This window comes from Peromyscus leucopus, chromosome 2 (assembly GCF_004664715.2).
Source record: "Peromyscus leucopus breed LL Stock chromosome 2, UCI_PerLeu_2.1, whole genome shotgun sequence".
NCBI lineage: Eukaryota > Metazoa > Chordata > Mammalia > Rodentia > Cricetidae > Peromyscus > Peromyscus leucopus.
In genome coordinates, this window is record NC_051064.1 from 146,705,155 (window position 1) to 146,725,383 (window position 20,229).

Consider the following 20,229-nt stretch of genomic DNA (forward strand, 5'->3'; position numbering starts at 1 on the left):
GCCGGGGTGGTACAGGAAGTGAACTGCCTGCCTGTCTTGTTGTCACAACATAGCCTCCCATTTCAGTCCAGGCGTGGCCTGCAGACAGTGCTCTGGTGTTGAGGCAAAGGCACAACACTATCAGATTGGGGCTTGTGGTCTGTGGAGTCTGAGCTCTTCCTGGGTAGCCGGGGCAGAAACTCCAACAGTACACCACCTCTGAGACTCTGGACAGCTCTTCAGAAGGCTGTGGGAGGCCTGTGCAGGGCTTAAGCCTGTGGCCTTGGACATCTGAGCCTGGGGGGAGCCGTGCTCTCGTGCTGACCGGGTGACAGAAAGCAGTTAGCAGCCTCTTTGCGTCTGCTGCCTCATCTGGAAATGGGGACACCACAACCAACATGGTGGGATATGAGGGGATCACCAAGACCTGCGCCAGAGCGTATTCCCCAGCGTAGACAAGGTGTCTGAGGATGTCACCTGCGACAGGACTCTAGATACTGCGGGCTAGGACAGTCACCAGAGTGGCCCAGCAGTGCCCATGGCCCCTGAGCTGCTTCTGGCCAAAGGCAGGCAGGGCCCCATACACCCCCACCCCAGGGGACTGGCTGCTGGCCCCTGCCTCCCCACCTTCTGATATACAGCGGGCATTAGGCCGCCCAAAGGGGATACTGCATCCTTAGGAAGAAATATGTCCTCATTTTTCTTAAACACCGTTTCCACTGAGTGAAATGTTTAGAAGGGACGCGCAGGGAGAACTTTATTTCCTACCAGGGAGTTCAGAGCCACCAAGCAGAGCCCATAAAGCACCGGAGCCCGGTGGCTGACAGGCAGCCTGGCCACGAAATACATTACTCATGGGGGGGTGGAGGCAGGGGGCTGCCAGGCCTGCCCAGCCCCATGGGACTGCCCCCACCCCAGCAGGATCGGCAACTCCAAGACCCAGGGCCATAAGGCAGTGGGCATCAAGCCTTTCCTACTGTGCTCAGGCTGCCTCTGAGAGACAGTCTGGCTGGACCAGATGAGGAGGGAGCAGATCTTCTAGCTACCTTTGGTTTTCACTTCATGGTCAGGGAGGCTGGGGCACATGGGGCCCAGGTGCAGCCCTCTGAGCCCCCCTTTCTCACCAAAGCTGGCAGGAGCCCTGGCCTTCCCAGCCTTCGGAGGGAATGATGAGATTCATGCCATATCGGGCCCTTCTCCCGGGGCCCTCCCTTCATTCGATTTCTGAAGCTGGCTGATTTGAATATTTATAAATATCAGTAAATTATTTATTGTAGCAATCTGCTGCACCATTTTATCCATCGCAGTTAACACTTTAGGGGGCTCCAAGTTATGGGAACAGGAAGTGAGGTTGAAGAGGAGCCGGCATAGGAGACGGAAGAAACTCCTGTAGGGAAGCCTGGGCCGTTTCAAGCCCCAGCCTCAGTGGCTCTTGGGAGCATGTGCTCATGTTCTGGGGTGTCTACAGCTCCAGGATCAGCTTCCTTCTCTGACAAATGAGATCATCATGGTGCCTGCTCACCATCCTTAAGGGCTTCAGTGAGTCTCCACTTGAGTGGTAGACAACTGTGTCTCTCTTTACCCAGCCCTGGCGGGTTCTCCTTTTCTCTTGGATGCCTGCTGAGGGGGAGGGGCTTGTTGACTTTCAAGCCCTCATAAGGAGAATTGGAACCCAGGGAGCTTAGAGATGGCAACCCCAAGCCTCCTGTCTGTCCTTTCCTTCTACTTTGCTGAGCCAAATGGGCTTTCCCTGCCTTAGTATCTTGATTGAGATGCGACATCACACCTGCCTGTTGCCCCTGTTGGGCTCGACATCTTTTCCCAGTCCATGCTTGCCAGGTCCTGTGCACTTCTACTGTGCCTCTCCAGCGAGAAATCTGGCCCAGGCTTGGAGCTCACCACAGGCAGAGCCAGGCTGTGCACTCAGGACTCTGGCCCCACGGCCAGGCTGTAACCTATACTATGCACTTCCTAGTGATTACCCTGCTGGTGCAGAGCTGCTGGGGTCAGCAACAGGCTGCCGGAGTTGGGTGGACTCTTGCAGGTCCTCCTCGTCTGCACTCTCCGCTACCCACCTTCGCTGCCGCTCCCAAGTCTGCCCGCCTCTGGACAAGCAGAACAGGAGCCCCCTGCGCTTCCCACCCTCCGGCCCAAGCCTGCCTCCTGGGCAGTATTGTTCCCAGAGGAAGTGTCCAGTGTAAATAGAACAGCGGGCAGGCTAGTGGCGGGAAGGAGATGAAAGGGGCAGTGACAGGACCGGGGACGGATGGCTTCCTTCCATTGAGGCTCGGCCATGGCGTTTATATTTTAGGGAAGAAAGTCAGAGGAATGTTTACATGGGCAGGAGTCTGGGGTCAGACCAGTGGAGGGGGCAGTATTAATCTGTAGGTTCCAAGGCCTTGATGGAGGGGCTGGTTGAAGGTTCATGGGGACCGGAAGGCAGGCAGGCAGCTCATTTCTCAGCCTCGTACAGAAGCCCCTTCCTGCAGCCGCAATCTCGCACGCGCGCGCGGGCACTCATGACTGCAAGCCTTGCCTTTGCCCGGGCCTCTCTGTCCCTGTGTCCTGGGCCCAGATCTTCTGCTTCTCCACTTCCACCCTTGGGACCATCAGTAGAGTCAGGGGGAGGGCAACATCTGGAAGGCAGGTGGTCTGGGGCAGAGCAGCAGCTGGAGGGCAGGTGTAGAGGGAGTTGGCTAGAGCAAAGGGGCCTGGGGCTGGGGGTGGGCCCTGAGTGCGCAGCTGCATCGCAGCTGGTGGGGGCCCAGGCAGAGACTCGGCATGGAGCCGAGATAGAGAGAGGGTGGGTGTGCTGGGTGGGCCGAAGTTCAGGGAGGCTCCAGGATGGGTGGAGACCCGAGGAGGGGGTGTTGCCAGCAGCAAGTGCAGCCCCGAGAGCCTGTGCTTCCCTCTTCCTTGGGATAAATATTTATAGATTCATTTGCCGTCTGCCATACACACTTGGCTGCTTACCTCCTGGTAAAAATAGTGCAGGCCCCTCCACTCCGCCTGCTTCTTCCCATCCAAGACAGGGGACAAAGGGGCCCAGGTGAGGCTGCTACCCTGCTGACAGTAACGTGTTATCCTAGAGCCTGACGGTCTGCACACAGGCTAAGTGGGATGGGGTGTGACCATGAGCCCTGTCACTGAGTTTCAAAGAGGATCCACGCGTGGGTGCTCTGGGTTTGGGTTGGACAGCACAGACCTGGTGCTGTGGACAAACATGAATAGAATGGGCATTGGCTTGGGCAGGGGCCAAAGGCCCCGAAACCATGACCCCTGAACTAGGAATATGGGGACAAAGCTGAGTAGGCCTTTCTGTAGCAGTGGAATAGGTTGGCATAACCCTGTCCCTTCTGGGACAAGAGCATACATATCAGCAGCTTGTGACAAGGCAAGGATCCTGGTTCACTGAGAACTGTATATTTGAAGGGCGGTTAATCTGCAGGTACAAGTCCAAGCACTTACCTTTGTGTGGTGGGAGGTCTCTAGGCAGACAGGGATATAGCCACCGGTGGGCTCTCGGGGTACAGCTTTTCATGGTATTTGATCATCATCCGTCACAGCCCTGAGCAGAGCCCCGCACCCTGACCCATACGGGACATGCCAGTTTCCCTGGAAAGAGCTATGGAAAGTAGATGGAATCCCTAGATGCAGAGGTATTGTGAGTAGAGACCTTCCATGTGGCCGCTGGCCTGTGTCTGGCCACACCCCACGGTCTGACACAGAGTAGGACCTCACCAAATGCATGGTGGACAGCTGACAGGTTGATATATGGGGTGGCGATGTGTATGTGTGTCTGCCCTTGCTAGTCTTCCTGGCCATTGTGCCCGAGACCCTGGGAGGCCTGACGAGGGCAGAGGACAGGCTCAGCAGTGCGAGGGGATGGCCGCTACTCTAGCAGCTTCTCTAGCCTTTCCGGCTGCTCAGTGGCTGCCGTCAGAGATTAAGCACAGGACCTGTGGCTTCAGCTGGTCCCTCACTGAAGTCCCAACACATCCTCTGGGTCTGGAAGTAGACTTCCAGGGCTACGAGAACTAAAGGGAAGAAGGAGGTCCTAAGACCAGAATAGTGGCCATAGCAGGGCTCCGAGGAGCTGGGTTTGGGTAGCCCTCACTGAGGTCTGTGGGAAGGAAGCAACCATAGGAAATGGCCAGACTTCATGTGGGGTGGGGATGCGAAAAGCAGAGGAGACTGATGGGGGCGGCCTGTGAAGGCTCCCGAGCGGCCAAGGAGAAGAACCCCGACACTCAGTGGGCAGAAGCGGGAACTAGAGACGGGGGCAGAGCCAGAGACCTGATCTGGCAGAGGAGCTGCCAGAGAACGAGGTGCTCAGGGAGGGAAGGTGCCAGCCGAGAGCTGCTGGGTCGGTGAGGCGGGAGGTTGGCACAGGTTGGAAGCTGGCTGCGGCCAACTCTTCCCCAGGGACCCGTGGTGAGGTGGAAGATTCAGAAGTAGAGCCAAGCGGCCAGCAGCTCACATTGCCACTGCCAGCCTTACCGCATGCCAGCCCTTCACCTGCCCATGCCTTCACTTCCTGTGTCAAAGGACATGCCCCCTCACAGAGGGGCTACTTCGGGCAGGCAAGCCTAGGAAGTTCTTTCGGGAACCGGGCAGGGGAATTCTTGTGTTCGAAAAGCCATTCCTTCCTTCCTTTGTCTTGAACCACCTCGCTCATGTCGGACACTGTGTGCAGTTGTGAGGGCAGAGCACTCGTGAGTCCAGCCCTGGAGCACCCGCCCAGGCTCATACAGGAGATGGGCGCAGGCCCGGTGGTCTCGGGCAGTTTGACAGAACTGTGGTCCGTCCGTCGGGGGATGGAGAACTGCTTTGGGGGTGGCTGTGTTTGGTGTGCAGGCCTCTCACCTCCGTGCCCTCCATCCCTGCAGCTGAAGGCACCCGGTGCACCGACCCACCTGCGGGCAAGCCTCCCATGGCAGCCAAGCGCAAAGGCGGCCTGAAGCTCAATGCCATCTGTGCCAAGCTGAGCCGACAGGTGGTCGTGGAGAAGGGAGCCGAGGCTGGCTCCCAAGCTGAAGGTAGCCCACTACGTCCCCGGGACAAAGAACGCAGTGGCCCTGAGTCTGGAGTGACCCGGGCTCCCCGAAGTGAAGAAGACAAGAGACGGGCCGTGATCGAGAAATGGGTCAATGGGGAATACAGCGAAGAGCCTGCACCCCCACCGGTGTTGGGGCGCATTGCCCGTGAGGGCCTGGAGCTGCCCCCCGAGGGCGTCTACATGGTCCAGCCACAGGGCTGCAGCGATGAAGAAGACCATGCAGAAGAGCCCTCCAAGGATAGCAGTTTACTGGAGGAGAAGGACTCGGATGGTACGGCTTCGAAAGAGGACAGCGGCCCCAGTGCCAAGCAGGCTTCAGGTGTGTGTCTGGCCGTGGGGGAGGGCGGGGGAGGCTGGAAGAGGGCCCAGTTCCCTGGAGAGGCCCAGCAGGCAAAGGTGGTGTATCCAGGGAATTCTGCCTCATTCCTCCAAACAGGGGTACCTTATCCAACCTAGCAAGAATAGGAGAGATGGGGTGGGGGAGAGACGGAACTGGAGAGATGGGGGGGGAGACGGAACTGGAGAGACGGGGTGGGAGAGAGACGGACGGAACTGGCAGCTTCCTGAATATGAGCAGGCCTTGGGAGCTGCTAGCAGTGGGGCTTTGAGAGGATGGGGCAGGTGGACATGTGCACAGACAGACTGGATAGATGAATGAGCAGATGGTGGGTACCCCGGTAACTGTACAAACCTGCAGAGGGATGAGCCTGCTTGGGGCCGTGCTACCTGGCCATGGCATGCGGCTTGTGTCAGCGGTAGCATGGACGGCATGAGTTCTCGGCTCTAAGTGCTCTCTTGGTAGCTTAATGAGATGTCTAGAAAGGGCTTTGTGCCCCCACCCCACCCTGTCTCTTTCCCTGTGTCCCATCTTGCCCTCTGAAGCAGGGTGTCTCAGAGCCAGGAGCCTGGCTCAGCCCAGCAACGGATCCCCTCAACATGCAGCTGCCCTGGACATGCTCCTCTGGCCGACCTGTTTCCCACAAGAAGGCAGAGGCCTGGTTTCATCAGTGTCTCCTTGTTGTTAGGACACAGCCGCCTTCCCTGTTTCTGCTCCAGGGGAGGGCTGGCCTGGCATTTCAGACAGGAGAGGGGTCTCCTCTTGGATTGGAGCCCTGGGACCTGGGGCCTTGGCTCTAGTCCCCAGACCCTTCCTAGGCTTATTCCTGGAGCCTGCACCTCCCCTGCCTGCTCCCCTGTCCCCTTCCCCCTGCAGCGAGGGGCGCATCTCCTCCCTGTGCGGGGAGCCCTGCGCAGCCACATAATTATGCATATAAGATATAAACAGAGCTGTTTAATTATCCTTCGCCACATCAGTGACAGAGTAATTAACAAACATTGCAAGATCAATGAGGAAAAGTGTGACCTTCAGTTTCCTCTGATAGGAAAAGCCCTTGCTGGTGCCAGACACAAGGTGATTGTGCTGGGTCTGAGGAGAGGAGAGGGATGCACAAGGGCTGCTGTCCCTCCACACCCTCGTCCCACACCCAGCTCCACCCATGGCCAGGGCCACCAGGTAGTCTCCTCCGGCCTTCTTCCCCTCCTCCCAGGAGCAGGGTGTGGACTGTTGTGACTGCCGCCCCAGGCCTCGAGCCTGGACCCCTCTCAGCCCTGGGCACTGCGTCTTTAGCCCAAGCCTCATCTGCCCACCAGGGGCTTGGCTCCCGAGGACTTTGGCTGTCTGTGGGACCCCTGCTGCCCCCTCCCTGTTCAATGCTGCCTGCCCTTCAGAGCCTTCTGTTTCTCTGCCATATATAGTGAGGCCTCAGCTGCCTCTAGCTATTTTTAGCCCCTTTCCCTGGTCCCTGAACCACTTCATCCAGCAATCAGAGCCCACTCCCAGGCCAGCCCCCAACCTGTGTGTCTGGAGCTCAGGCTTGTGCTGACCCATCAGCTTGCCAAGGCAATTGTCTCTAAGCTCCTTGAGTTACTCTGGGTGTCCGAGGAATGTCTGACTGTCCTCTCCTGTCCCTAGTGGGGTCCCACTGCCCCCCATGATGGTTCAGAGCCCCTTCTTCCACTGGGCTTTGTCTCCTGCTAGGGTACACTGCTCCATATCAGCTCCCCTTCTGATATGACCTCTGACTCCTAGAGCTGGCAGCATTGGAGGGAGTCCGGAGGCCCCTCTGGTCACGCCTTCCCTTGGCTGTGTTCTTAGGAATTCTGGCCTGGAACCTGGTTGCTTTGAGTGTGCTCAGGTGGGGAGAACAGGAGAGAGGGTAAAGCAGGAAAGTCTCCGGGCTGTTCTAGTTCACTTGCCTGCATGTACCTGACCTGGATGCTGGGAGTGGCCCACCATAGGTGTAGAGCAGGAGTTTGGGGGAGACATGAATGAGCTTGTGTATGCGGGGGACTGTCCATCTGCTGTGGTGACAGACTGTATGTGGAAGAGACAATGTGAGGGGCTCACTTCCTCCAGCACTGCTGAGGCTTGTCCTGGGTCCCTGGGTGCGGGGCTTGGGGATTGTGTATGTGTGTATCTGTAGAACAGGAATATGAATTTAGTGTGTATATAACTATTCAGTGTGTGTATAAATGTGGGCACATTATTATGGGTATGTGTGTAAGTGTAGTATATGAGATTATGTCTTTGAGTGTGTATATGAGAGTATGTGTGTTGTACATATGTATATGTGTCCTTATGTGAGGGAGAGAGAGAGAGTGAGAGAGAGAGGAATTCTCAGAGTGTTGGATATAAATGGTGGGGACCGTGGACACACTTCCCTCAGTCCTGTTGCCCTGGATCCAGCAAGGCTCTGATCTTCACTCTCCCAGGTGACCCACCCTTATATGTGAGCAGAGGATCTGCAAGGTGACCAGGAGATTTGAAGGACTTGTCCTTGATACAAATTCTGGCGTGGTGGTGGCAGGCACTGATTAAGTCTGAGCAGACACAGAGGCATAGTCCCTGCCTCTACTCCGCTCTGTTATTGGGGGAAAGTTTGAGGAGGTTGGTCAAGAGGTCAGATTCTGAGGCATCTTAGGCCACATCCCTCATCTGCCCAGGGGATCCGTGAGGCACTAGGCATGATCCTCCAGCCAGGCAGAACTCAGCCGCCCACTCACAGTGACTCCCTCTACTTTGGGGTCCCTCCTGTCTAGTTAGCGGTCCCCAACCCTACCTGTTCTGTTCCTTGTGACCGCTGCCCCCACCTCAGGAGGCAGGTTGGGATCTTGCCTTACTTCCAGTAAAATGGCTTCTCTTTCATATTAGGCCAAGGCGAGAGAGCGGAGACATTTATGAAACTTTGTTTAATGTACTGAAAAGCCATCGGCCAGAACATTTAGGAAATTGATTTTCCTGGCATTGATGAACTCGTTTTATTTTACCCCAGTATTAATTACTTTTTTTTAAAACAAATTAATTTAAGAGTCGTAAAACCTAACAAGTGAGCCAAATGTCCATAGATCATGTCCTGCTCCGCCCCACCCCACACTAGTCCCCTCCCTCCATGGGTGGGGGCTCAAGGTAGAGGGGCTCCTTGTCTCTTTCTCCCCGGCTCCCTCCCAGAAATGACACACCCCTCATTCCCCTGTAGGAGAAGCCTCCTCTCTGAGGGACTACGCGGCTTCCACCATGACGGAGTTCCTCGGCATGTTTGGCTATGACGACCAGAACACTAGGGATGAGCTGGCCAGGAAGCTCAGTTTTGAGAAGCCGCATGCAGGCTCCACCCCTGAGGCGTCTGCCTCTTCCATGTTGCCCACGTCAGAGGATACCCTCAGCAAACGGGCACGTTTCTCCAAATATGAGGAATACATCCGTAAACTCAAGGCTGGCGAGCAACTTCCCTGGCCCGCCCATGGCAGCAAGGCTGAGGACCGGGCAGGCAAGGAGGTGGTGGGCCCCTTGCCCAGCCTCCGGCTACCCAGCAACACAGCCCACCTGGAGACCAAGGCCACCATCTTGCCGTTACCGTCCCACAGCAGTGTGCAGATGCAGAACCTGGTGGCCCGCGCTTCCAAGTATGACTTCTTCATCCACAAACTGAAGACGGGCGAGAACCTGAGGCCTCAGAACGGAAGCACATACAAGAAGCCATCCAAGTATGACCTGGAAAACGTCAAGTACCTGCACCTCTTTAAACCAGGGGAGGGCAGCCCTGACATGGGCGGGGCCATCGCCTTCAAGACAGGCAAGGTGGGGCGCCCGTCCAAGTACGACGTTCGGGGCATCCAGAAGCCAGGCCCTACCAAGGTTCCGCCCACCCCCAGCTTGGTTTCTACACCCCTCGCCAGTGTGCCCAGCGCTCCCAGCGCCCCCGGGCCGGGGCCTGAGCCGTCTGCCTCCCTGACCTTCAACACTCCCGAGTACCTGAAGTCAACCTTTTCCAAAACAGACTCTATCACCACGGGAACTGTCTCCACTGTCAAGTAAGGAGCACCCCCCCCCAGCCCACTGCCCGCATGAACCCTGGGGCCAGACTGGATAGGGAGGTCGACCTCCTTGCCTGTGGTGGACACTTGTGTAACCCAGATCGCCACGCATGTGCACACATGTACACGCACACACACATACATAGTTGCTCTTGTGCCCTCATCCAGTGCTCTTGCACTGATCTCACACCTGCATATGACACATCTCCTGCCTACCCTTACACTGTCACACACCTGTGCATTCCTTATTTACTAACCTCCGTTGCCATGACCTGTTCCCTCTGCCCTCTGCCCTCTGCCACAAGGGCTGACTGCAGGCTGTGGCTGGTAGAAACAGCTTACTCGGGGGTGGGGTTGGGGCTGGGGTCCAGGCGGCGGCCTTGGCGGCTGGTTCAGAGCCTGGTCCATGGAAAAGGCAGGAAGTTAGGTGTAGGTGGGAACTGTCACCCAGGGATAGAAGATTGGCCTGGATGACAAGACAGTGGGTCTTGTAAGGCCAAATGACACCCGTCCCTCAAGTCATTTCCTCTGCTCAGCAGTGTGGGCCTCCAGGTCCTGGAAGCTGTGAACCGGGCAGATCCGGTCTGTACCCTTTGGTTTGAGGGTGTGGAAATGAGTATGGCTACCCTGCGCGTGTGTCTGGCAACTGTCCTCCTCCTCTGCCCCCCTCCGTTGCCCGGTGTTTCTCCTCAGCCTTTACCACACTCATTCTCATTGCTTGTTGGGGGCCTTGGGTCCTGGCTTCCACCCAGGCTCACTGTAGGCCTGGCCGGGCCCTCCAGCCCCACCTGCTCAGGGTAGCTCACTCCTGTCAGAGGTGGACTAACCGAGCCCCCTGGGCTTCTGCTAACACATGTTTTCCACACCACCCTGAGTGCCCCAGAATGATACAGGGCCCAGGAGAGAGGACCCAGGGCCCAGGGCAGGGAGCTACCCATCAGACACTCCTGGGGTCTGAAGCCACCCCTGTCCGCTAATCGGCTGTGCCCTCCCTGTGTGTCTTACCAGGAACGGATTGCCCACAGATAAACCAGCTGTCACCGAAGATGTAAACATTTACCAGAAATATATTGCCAGGTAGGCCCCTGGGGAGGAGCCTGTGGATAGAGGTCGGGGGGAAAGCCAGGAATGCCCAAGGACTCTGGGACCACCTATGTATTAGCTCGTCCCTAAGGCCGAGAGGCTGCCTTCTCCACGTCTCCTTTCTCTCTGCCTAGCCTCCCCAGAGAGGCTGCTCCTGTGTCCACCTTAGATCCTCCCTTCTGTGACAGGGCAGGCCACACAGTCCTTGGGCAACTTATAACCCAAGTAGGGCTGTGGGAAAAGGCTTGGTACCAGGTCTGCCACAGGTGAGGATGGGGGCCCTCTGCCGCTGCCGCCGACCTGGGTCCTGCCTTCATGTGGGGCCTTGGATAGAGTGCAGACCACAGCAGAGATGTTGGGGTTGAGGGAAATAGTCATTCTCCTGCCATGGCCTGCTGGGATCCCGGGGTTGGGGGGGATGGGGATCGGGAGTGGGGGAGGGGGACTCTGATGAAGCCCAGCCTTGAGAGCCATCCTGAAGGAGGTAGGATTGGCAGATGAAGATCCATCTCCACACATTCCCCAAATCGAGCCTCTCAAGGCACAGGTGGCAGGGGACACGCCCTGGCGGCATCTGTCTTCCCGTGGTCTTCCGTGTTCTTCTCCACCCTCTGTCTTCTCTTTATTGTTATCACCGTCATTACTCTGAGAGCCTCCCTCAGCAGATGGCCCCTCTGGCAGGCTCCCATTGAAATGCCGGTTGCCGGTGGCTTTCCCTGTGCGGTGGGGTTTCTTCCCCCAACCCCCATGCAGTGCATCACCCACGGAAGGGAACAGGCTGCCTGAATGAGGTGCCTTCCCCCCGGCTCTTGTGGCTGGCTTTCCCCAGAGTGGCTGGCCCCGTCTGGCCATCACCAAGGCTGTGAGAACCACGCCCTGGCTCATCCAGGCCCAGAGAACGGCCATCCAGTGGCCAGCGGTCCAGGGCTCCTGGCCGTGTACTTGACTGGGAAGTCAGCCCCCTGCCTCGGAAAGTCAGACAGATGCCGTGCTTTAAAAATTCATAACTCTGAGCCGGGCGGTGGTGGCGCACGCCTTTAATCCCAGCACTCGGGAGGCAGAGCCAGGCGGATCTCTGTGAGTTCGAGGCCAGCCTGGGCTACCAAGTGAGCTCCAGGAAAGGCGCAAAGCTACACAGAGAAACCCTGTCTCAAAAAACAAAAAAAAAAAAAAAAAAAAAATTCATAACTCTGGACTGTTTCAAGTGTCAGGAGAAGCCCAGAACAGAGAGAGAGACTTCAGCACCTCTCATAACATCCCAGGGTTGGCCCAGCCGGGGGCCCCTCCCTGGTCAGAGCTGGCGGGATGTGGGGAATGGGGGGGGGGTCGAGCCACTACTTGCCAAAGCATGGGCTCTAGGTCTCCCCTCTGCGCTGTCTCTTTCTCCAACTTGATGCTGTCCCCACCTGAGTCCCGACCTCTGCTCCAGCTGGCGCTGCCTTCCAGGCCGGTGCTAGCAGTCAGGCAGCTTGGTAGGCCTGGGATTCCTGACAGGGTCCACTTCCTGGCCCTGGCTTTCCCAGTCTCTGCCATTTTACCCTTGTCCCCTCTGTCTTGCCACCCAGGCCCTCTAAACCCCAGAAGAACGTCCTCAGGGCCCAGGCAGAAATAGCTGTTCAGACCTGGGTTCCTGAAGAGTCCTTCCAGGGACTGGCATCCCAAGATGGGTCTGACCCTCTCACTCCTCTTCAGGTTCTCAGGGAGTCAACACTGTGGCCACATCCATTGCGCCTACCAGTACCGAGAGCACTATCACTGCCTGGACCCAGAATGCAACTACCAGGTATGGCCACGCTCTGCTCCCCCGCCAGGCCAGCGTAGTTTCTTGCTGGAAGTGGGTGGGACAGGAGCGTCCTCCACTAGCTATCTGAATTTCACGTGGGTATACAGGCAAAGAGCACAGAGCAGCAGTCTGCATTCCCGGGCTCCTGCTAAGCAAGCAACCAGTAGGGTGTCTGCAGCAGCCATTGATGTCTTAGTGGTGCAAATCCCTCTCCCTGGGAGTGTAGCAAGGACGGGGCTATGCCCATTGGTTTGCACCCTCAGTTAACGGGTCTTTCCGGCACTTGCAAGGGTTGGTCTCACTGCTTCCCTTTCAAGATGAAACACTGAGATCCCATGTTCAGTGAGTGCTACTGGCAAGTACAGAGCTGGCGAAGAGGTAGTGCCGGACCATCTGCAGCCTGCTCCCTCTGTCTGGCCTGCTCAGCCTGTGCACTGAGCACTAGGGAGAATGTGTCATCAGCCACCAGAGCCCTGGCCCGATGGGCTAGCCCAGTGCATCTTTATGCTCCTGGGTGTGGCCATGGGGAGCCTCGGGAGAGGCCAGGGAAGGAACTGTGGTTCCTGAGTCTTTGGAATCATTCCCACCAAGGGCCAGTGTGCCGGGAACTGGCTGGGCAGTCTGGGCTGCCTTGACCCCAAGCAGGGTTATTTATAGGGTGACCCGAGGGCCTTAGGGCCAGCCCTGGTCCAAGCACTCTTGGCACATGGACTGGGGGCACGGGCTTCTGCCAACTTGGTGCTCTCTCCTGGCAGAGGTTCACAAGCAAGCAGGACGTGATCCGACATTACAACATGCACAAGAAGCGCGACAACTCCCTGCAGCACGGCTTCATGCGCTTCAGCCCGCTGGACGACTGCAGCGTCTACTACCACGGCTGCCACCTCAACGGGAAGAGCACCCACTACCACTGCATGCAGGTGCCTGCCGGGCCTGCAACCCGCCTCCCGGCCCTCTGCCCCAGGAGTCAGGGGCCCGACTGGCCAGGACCCTCCTTTTCTCCCCATCCAGGATAGGGGTGGCTGGCGAGTAGAGTCCCAGAAGCTCAGATGTTGGCAGTGTCTGGTGGCCAGGGTGGGGCCGTCCCTGTTGCCATACTTGGTGTGGGGGAAATTCAGTGAGCTGTTTATATAGACCGACATTTTTTGGGCTTTAACACCAAGAGCAGCATTGCAAATGATTCCCGCAGAGGTTTTTGTTTAATTCTTTGTTTTAATGCCACACCGAGTCTGGGCTTTTTCAAGGTGTCAAGCCCAGGAGGAGCAACTTTGGGTTGCAAATAGCAGCCCGCACCCTCCCTCCCGGTATTTGTCAGGAGTTGTTATGGCCTCTCTGAAACAACCTGGTGTGAGGGGAGGGGGGCCACCCTCCGGGCCTGAGACGGTGCAGACACTGGCACGGCACGGGCCAGCCTTCGAGGGTGCTCAGAGACAATGCTTTTTACTCAATATGGCAACGTTGTCTGCCTGGCCCAGCGGCAGTGGGTGGGAGGGCCCGTGCCCAGGAGCCATCCGCTAAGGAAGTCCCAGAGCTAAAGGTGACCTCCAGGGTCCAGCCCTTGTCCAATCCCAAGGCTTTAGAGAGATGGAGCCACCAACTAGGCCCCCAAACCTAATTTCTCGAGAAGATGGGACCCTCATCTGGGCCTGAAAGTGTATTGGGTCCAAAGAAAGCCTGACACTCTGCAAACAGATCCCAGTCACTCCTGGGGAAGGCTGGAAGGTCACTGGAGGTTGTCTTTGCTTCAGAGCCTTGGTCAACCTGAGGAGTGTGAGGTTTGGAGGTGCTGGGCTCCCCTGAGCCCTGGCTCCAGCCACAACACTGAGTTGGTTGGCCTGGGAGGATCAGGCTTGCGCCCCTGACCACATTCTGGCCCGTGCAGGTGGGATGTAACAAGGTGTACACGAGCACCTCGGACGTGATGACCCACGAGAACTTCCATAAGAAGAACACCCAGCTCATCAACGATGGCTTCCAGCGCTTCCGAGCCACTGAGGACTGTGGCACAGCCGACTGCCAGTTCTATGGACAGAAGACCACACACTTCCACTGCAGGTGAGTGAGCGGCCCGCTGAAGGCCGGAAGAGGCACCGCGGGGAAGCCGGCCCGTGGACCACCAGGGCCCTGCTCCTCCCGGGAGCAGAGGCAGGAGTCAGGGCTGCTTGATGGCGCTGCCTGGGGGTCCAGCCGAGTCCTCCCCTCCCGAGGGTCCGTCCGTCCCGTCCCGTCCCCCGCCCCCGAGCAGGGGCCCATCAGGGCGGGGCCTCCCCTGGGTTCCATGCGCCCCGCATCAGTGCCCCCCCATGTCCCATGCAGGCGCCCGGGCTGCACGTTCACCTTCAAGAACAAGTGTGACATCGAGAAGCACAAGAGCTACCACGTCAAGGACGACGCGTACGCCAAGGACGGCTTCAAGAAGTTCTACAAATACGAAGAGTGCAAGTATGAGGGCTGCGTGTACAGCAAGGCCACCAACCACTTCCACTGCATCCGCGCGGGCTGCGGCTTCACCTTCACCTCCACCAGCCAGATGACCTCACACAAGCGCAAGCACGAGCGCAGGCACATCCGCTCCTCGGGCGCCCTGGGGCTGCCGGCCTCGCTGCTGGGCGCCAAGGACACGGAGCACGAGGAATCCAGCAACGACGACCTCGTGGACTTCTCTGCCCTGAGCAGCAAGAACTCCAGCCTGAGCGCCTCCCCCACCAGCCAGCAATCTTCCGCGTCCCTGGCCGCCGCCGCCGCCGCCGCCTCGGCCTCTGCCCCCACGGCTGAGGCCGTACCCAGCGCCACCAAGCCCCCCAGTAGCAAGATGGCGGGCCTGCTGCCCCAGGGCCTGCCTGGGTCCATCCCCCTAGCCCTGGCCCTCTCCAACTCAGGCCTACCCACAACCGCACCCTACTTCCCTCTCCTTCCTGGCCGTGGGAGCACCTCACTGCCCGTGGGATCTCCGGGGCTCCTGGGCGCCATGTCCTCTGTGGCCACAACTTCAGCAACCCCTGACATGCCCTCTCTGGTGGCTTCTGGAGCTGGAGACTCAGCCCCCACGGCCGCCACCTCTCTCCCGGTGCCCCCTGCCTCCATCATGGAAAGGATCTCTGCGAGCAAAGGCCTCATCTCGCCCATGATGGCTAGACTGGCTGCGGCCGCCCTCAAACCCTCTGCCACCTTTGACCCAGGTGAGCAGGCCGGGCCCTGCCCGGTCAACAAGCACACTTGGAAACTGGCAACTCCCAGTACACAGACTGAAGAGCCCAGGGCAGGCTGGGAAGAGTGTCTGCCTTGTCCACTCAGCAGCTCTTTCTCTTGGCCTGTTCTCTGTCCCCATCTTGTTGATTTTCTCTTTTGGGGAGGGGTCCCTCATTTTGGCCACACACCCAGGGACTTTGTGCCTCTGCTTTTCTGTATGGGGAGCAGGTCAATAGTCCCTGTCTCTGAGCGCTTGGGTGTCCTAATGGCATTTGCAGCCCAGGCCTGGACAGCACCCCCGGGACCAAGAGATGACTCAGGCTCTCTCCCTCTGCCCCTTTCTTATTCCTCCCTCCTTCTCTTCCTTTTCTTTGGGATGCTGTTTTTATTTTGTTTGTTTGTTTGTTGTTTGCTTTCCCTGCCCCTCAGAGGGTGATCAGTGCTATTTGGATTCCTGGAAAGAGTTCAGCTCACACCTGGAAATGGCTCCTTCCCCTCATTCAACAACCACTGCGCTTGCCCAGAGTGGCGCCCTGGCTACTTGCTGAGCTGGATGCTGGGGACAGACATAAGCCCCACCCTGTGGAGCTCTTGGGGCAGGGACAGACCTGCCGCTCAGGCACAGCCTCGGCAGCCTGGTTGTCCAGCCTTCATGCTCTGCTCCCATCCAAAACCATCTCAAAAGTCAGCCAAGGCTGAGGGTCCCTCCCGCCCACGTGGGGCTCCGATCTCACCTCTTGAGGATGCTGGTTGGGGGAGGGACCTGCGCTTTTTCTCTGGAGCCCAGGGTAGGCGACTCTAGGAGCTGCTGTAGTGTGAACTCCCGAGGACTGGAAGTCCTCTCCGTTCCCAGCCAGAGGCCCACGGCCCAGTCTGGAACCCTCCCTGTCTCCCACTCCAAGTCTGGGAGGAGTCTTGTTGTAGCTCCATTCCTCCAGCCAGGGGCCTGCAGGTAGAGCCACAGAAGGCTGCTACCAGACTGCCGGGGTATTTCTTTTCCCTAGAAATATTTCTCCCCTTCATCCCCCAAAACAGAAAGGTCAGGTAAAGGGGAGGGAGGGGAGCTGTTTCCCTTTATTTTTAATAAAATGTCACTCCCTGTCCGTGGAGCGGCTCTCTGTAAGCTGTAGTGCCTTGGGGCAAATTAATATTTCAGTCACTTGGGGATTGTGGAGCAAGGCTCACTGGACACTGTCCTGTCAGCAACTTTCTTTGCCCCTGCCCCGCCAGCCTCCTGTGGCCTCTTCCCACCAAGCTCTCCCTCATACCCAGCCAGGCATCCAGGGCAGGCCTGGAGTCTTTGCCCCGGACAGCTTGACAGACGGAGAGGTCACATAGATTGAACCACCCTGATTGGCCGTCAGCCTTGATAGCCCTGACACAGCAGATGCCCTCCTCAGGCATGCTCAGTGCGGCCAGAGTTGTCGCCTCGGCAACAGTGGGCAGGGACGACGGAGGGGCCGCTCCCAGTCCAGATCTGCCACTTTGCCTCAGCATTAACGGAGTCTTTAATAAAAGCTTAAGCGGCAGCCCCACAAATCGACTGTGACAGTTGGTGGAGGAAATGAAGGGCCCCTGTCCCCGCCCAGGCCCCCTCCCCAGCCGCCCACCCTCCTCCTCCAGGAGGCCCTAAGTCAGGACAACTTTGACATAATTTTGCAATAATTATCACTTGAAGAATTGCCACACAGGGGTACACGTCGCAAGTGATCACGTCAGCGGGAAGAATCGCTGACCAGCAGCTAGTCCTCCTGGGGTCCCCCGCCTCTCCAGCCCGCTGCCCTTCCTTCGGGTGGTGGGGGTGGGGGCATCAGAGTTTGTGCCTCTGTGAAACCTGAACCCCTCTGATCCCATCTCCCCTCCCCTCCCCTGCAGGAAGTGCGCAGCAGCCCACCCCCAGCAAGTTCCCCCAGGCCCAGGTGAAGCAGGAGCCTGGTGACAGTGTTGGCACCCCCGGCCCCCACGAGGCCTCCCAAGACCGTAGTCTAGACCTGACTGTGAAGGAGCCCAGGTGAGGCAAGGCCAGAGAAGGCCCTGCGGGAGCTGGCCTGGGCCCCAGAGAGGTGGCCTGGGCCTGTGTTCTCAGCCAGCCCCGGGGACCTGAGCCCACCCTCCCGTCCAGGGTTCACTCTCCCGGTGTTTAGTTACAGCAGAATATCAAAGCCCCAGAGCCTGGGCTGGCTGGCTGGGAGGGAAGGGCCTCTGGATCTGGCCTCGTGGATGTCTGAGTTGAAGCCCCCTGGTTTGTGTGTTCTAGTAATGAATCAAATGGCCACGCAGTCCCGGCAAATTCATCTCTTTTATCCTCGCTTATGAATAAGGTAAGAACCATCCATCACACGCCTCCCATTCCCCCACCCAGAGAAATTAAAGCTGTGCTGGGGGGTTGGGGGGATGTGTTTGTTTTTTAATGTTTTCCCTCTAATAAGATGAGTTTGTACCATTTAAATTTTGAGGCCATTTTTCATCGAATATAATTTCAGAGCCACTGCTTACAAATTAATTTAATGAACTGGCTGAAGAAATATATTTCAGCCCCTGACACCTTTTTTCCCTTCGGATGGAGGGCTCCAAAAGCTTTTCCGGAACCCTCTAACTTCTCTGGCCCTCAGTTATTAATGTTATTTATTTATTTTATATATTTTTGTTTGTTTAAAAAGGGGTGGGGGAGGGGCACTAAATTGGGAGCAAAGCATCAATTCCCACTTTTCGGCTTGAGTAATGGTCTCGGACGCCTTCCGGAGAGGTCGCTCCAGAACATTTATTTTAAATAATGCAGGGTCTTTGTAAATTATACATCATCTCAAATATATTTTCCCCTTCACATGATAAATTTGACTGCAGCAAGATTAATTTGGTTACTGTACACAAGTGACTGGGTTGAAGAGGCAGCGGGGTCTGGGCTGGACCTCGTGTGGTGGGTGGGCTCCGGCTGGGCGCCATCGCTGCAGCAGCCCCCCAGCGTCGATGGCCGGCTGCCTGCCCTCTCCTGGTTGCTCTCCTGCTGTCCTCTGCCCCTCTGGTCACTGCCCCTGCTCCCTCACAGGCCTTCTTCCTCAGAAGCCTGCCAGCTCCTCTCCCACGTTAGCAGCAGCAGCGAACCTGTTTGCTGTCACCCCATGAGTCCGCCTTACCCTCCTTTGGGTGGCTTTTGTTCTGAAGAAATTCATAGTCCGCCCCCCCCATCCCTCCGCCTGCATTTCTTTGGAATACCTTCTGGAAGGGGAATGACCAGGGAGTGGCCAGGCGAGGGGAAAATGGGCTGCAGTGTGCACCCTGAGCAGAGCCTCAGCTTGAATGGTGGCTCCAGCAGCAGGCTAGTCCGCTACCTGAGGCCCTGCCTCCAGGGGACCAGAGCCACAGTCTTTCAGGTGGGCCTCCTCTCTAGCCAAGGCCAAAGGGGTACCTGTGTTCTCTGCTCCCAGCACCCACAGGGCTCCAGCAGTCAGGAGGACAGGCGCTGTCTGTCCTGAAGTTCCCCCAGCTCCAAGCTCACCTTTGTCCTTACAGATGTCTCAGGGCAACCCCGGCCTCGGCAACTTGCTGAACATCAAGACAGAAGTGGAGGGGAGCCCCGCTGCGGAGTCCTCACCTTTCGTGGGCAAGGCTGTGAAGGCGCTTGTTCAAGAGAAGCTGTCAGAGCCTTGGAAGGTTTATCTCCGCAGGTGAGGGCTCTACAGGGGACGGTGTGGGGGCGCAGAGGGTCTCACCCACCCTGGTGGCCAGAGCCCCACCTCTGACAGAGGCCCCCTAACTGCTGAGCTCCTTTGACTAGGTTTGGTACCAAGGACTTCTGCGATGCCCAGTGCGACTTCCTCCACAAAGCCCATTTCCACTGTGTGGTGGAGGAGTGCGGCGCGCTTTTCAGCACCCTGGACGGGGCCATCAAGCATGCAAAGTGAGTGAGGGGCTGGGGGGGGGCGGTAAGGGTGACCCTTCACACAGCCCAGTCCATCCGTGCTGGGCCCTGGGCCCGGTTGGGATGGAAGTGGGGCAGGCCTCTAGCCACCCTCCAAGCAGTATCCCAGGGCAGTTATTACCAGGCCACAGACCTGGCTTCTTCATAGGCCCTACCCAAGGCAGGGGGCAGGCTTCCCTCCCTCCAGCACACCGACCCAGAGCACCAGCTGCTACCTGCCAGACCTAGTGGGGCCAGCAACCCTGCACGGGTGCCCCTCGAGAATACTTAGAAAGGCCAGGGCCCGGCTAGAAAGACTTGGTTTGGATCCAGGGCGCAGCTCCTGGGTGAAGGCCTTTCTAGCAGCATGTGAGACCGTTCTATTCCCTTTGACCTAATGAACTGCAGTGACTTTGTGATTTCCATGGAGATAAAAAGCAATGCCGGCCAGCGCTGCTTGTGACAGGACTCCGTACGTCTCTAGGCCCCATGTCAGGCTTTCCTCCCGGCTGCTGCACCAGAGTCTACCAAACCCTGAGAGTCCTCGTCCCTGTGACTCTCAGAGCACTCCTTAAGGGGAGGGGCTGATGAGACAGGCCTGTTCTGCTAGCTCAGGACACAAGGCAGCAGTAGAAAGATGGAGTTAGGGTCCAGCCCAGGTTCAGAATGACAGTGGGATCCACAGTTGGTTCGCAAGTTCCTCTGCTTAGGTAAGGTCATGGGAGACCTCCCGAGTCCAGGGTGGGAATGAGGCAGAGCTCCTAGGCCTCTGAGTTGTGATAGGGTCACATGAGGTGACAAGCGTGCTTAGGGAAGAGGTGACCTGGCGGTGGGTCCTCTTGACCGATGTCCTGAGACACCTCT

The 20,229-nt window shown here is 57.7% G+C and overlaps 1 protein-coding gene across 1 annotated transcript in view; it reads left to right on the forward strand.

Annotated features, from left to right (window-relative positions):
- Window positions 1-20,229, forward strand: part of Casz1 (castor zinc finger 1) — a 53,202-nt gene that overhangs the window by 22,303 nt on the left and 10,670 nt on the right. Inside the window, 11 exon segments of the mRNA XM_028893628.2 lie at window positions 4,869-5,357; window positions 8,575-9,409; window positions 10,421-10,489; window positions 12,188-12,278; window positions 13,034-13,198; window positions 14,161-14,333; window positions 14,595-15,457; window positions 17,343-17,478; window positions 17,725-17,788; window positions 18,978-19,132; window positions 19,243-19,365. Coding sequence (XP_028749461.1) covers window positions 4,869-5,357; window positions 8,575-9,409; window positions 10,421-10,489; window positions 12,188-12,278; window positions 13,034-13,198; window positions 14,161-14,333; window positions 14,595-15,457; window positions 17,343-17,478; window positions 17,725-17,788; window positions 18,978-19,132; window positions 19,243-19,365 — 3,163 coding nt within the window.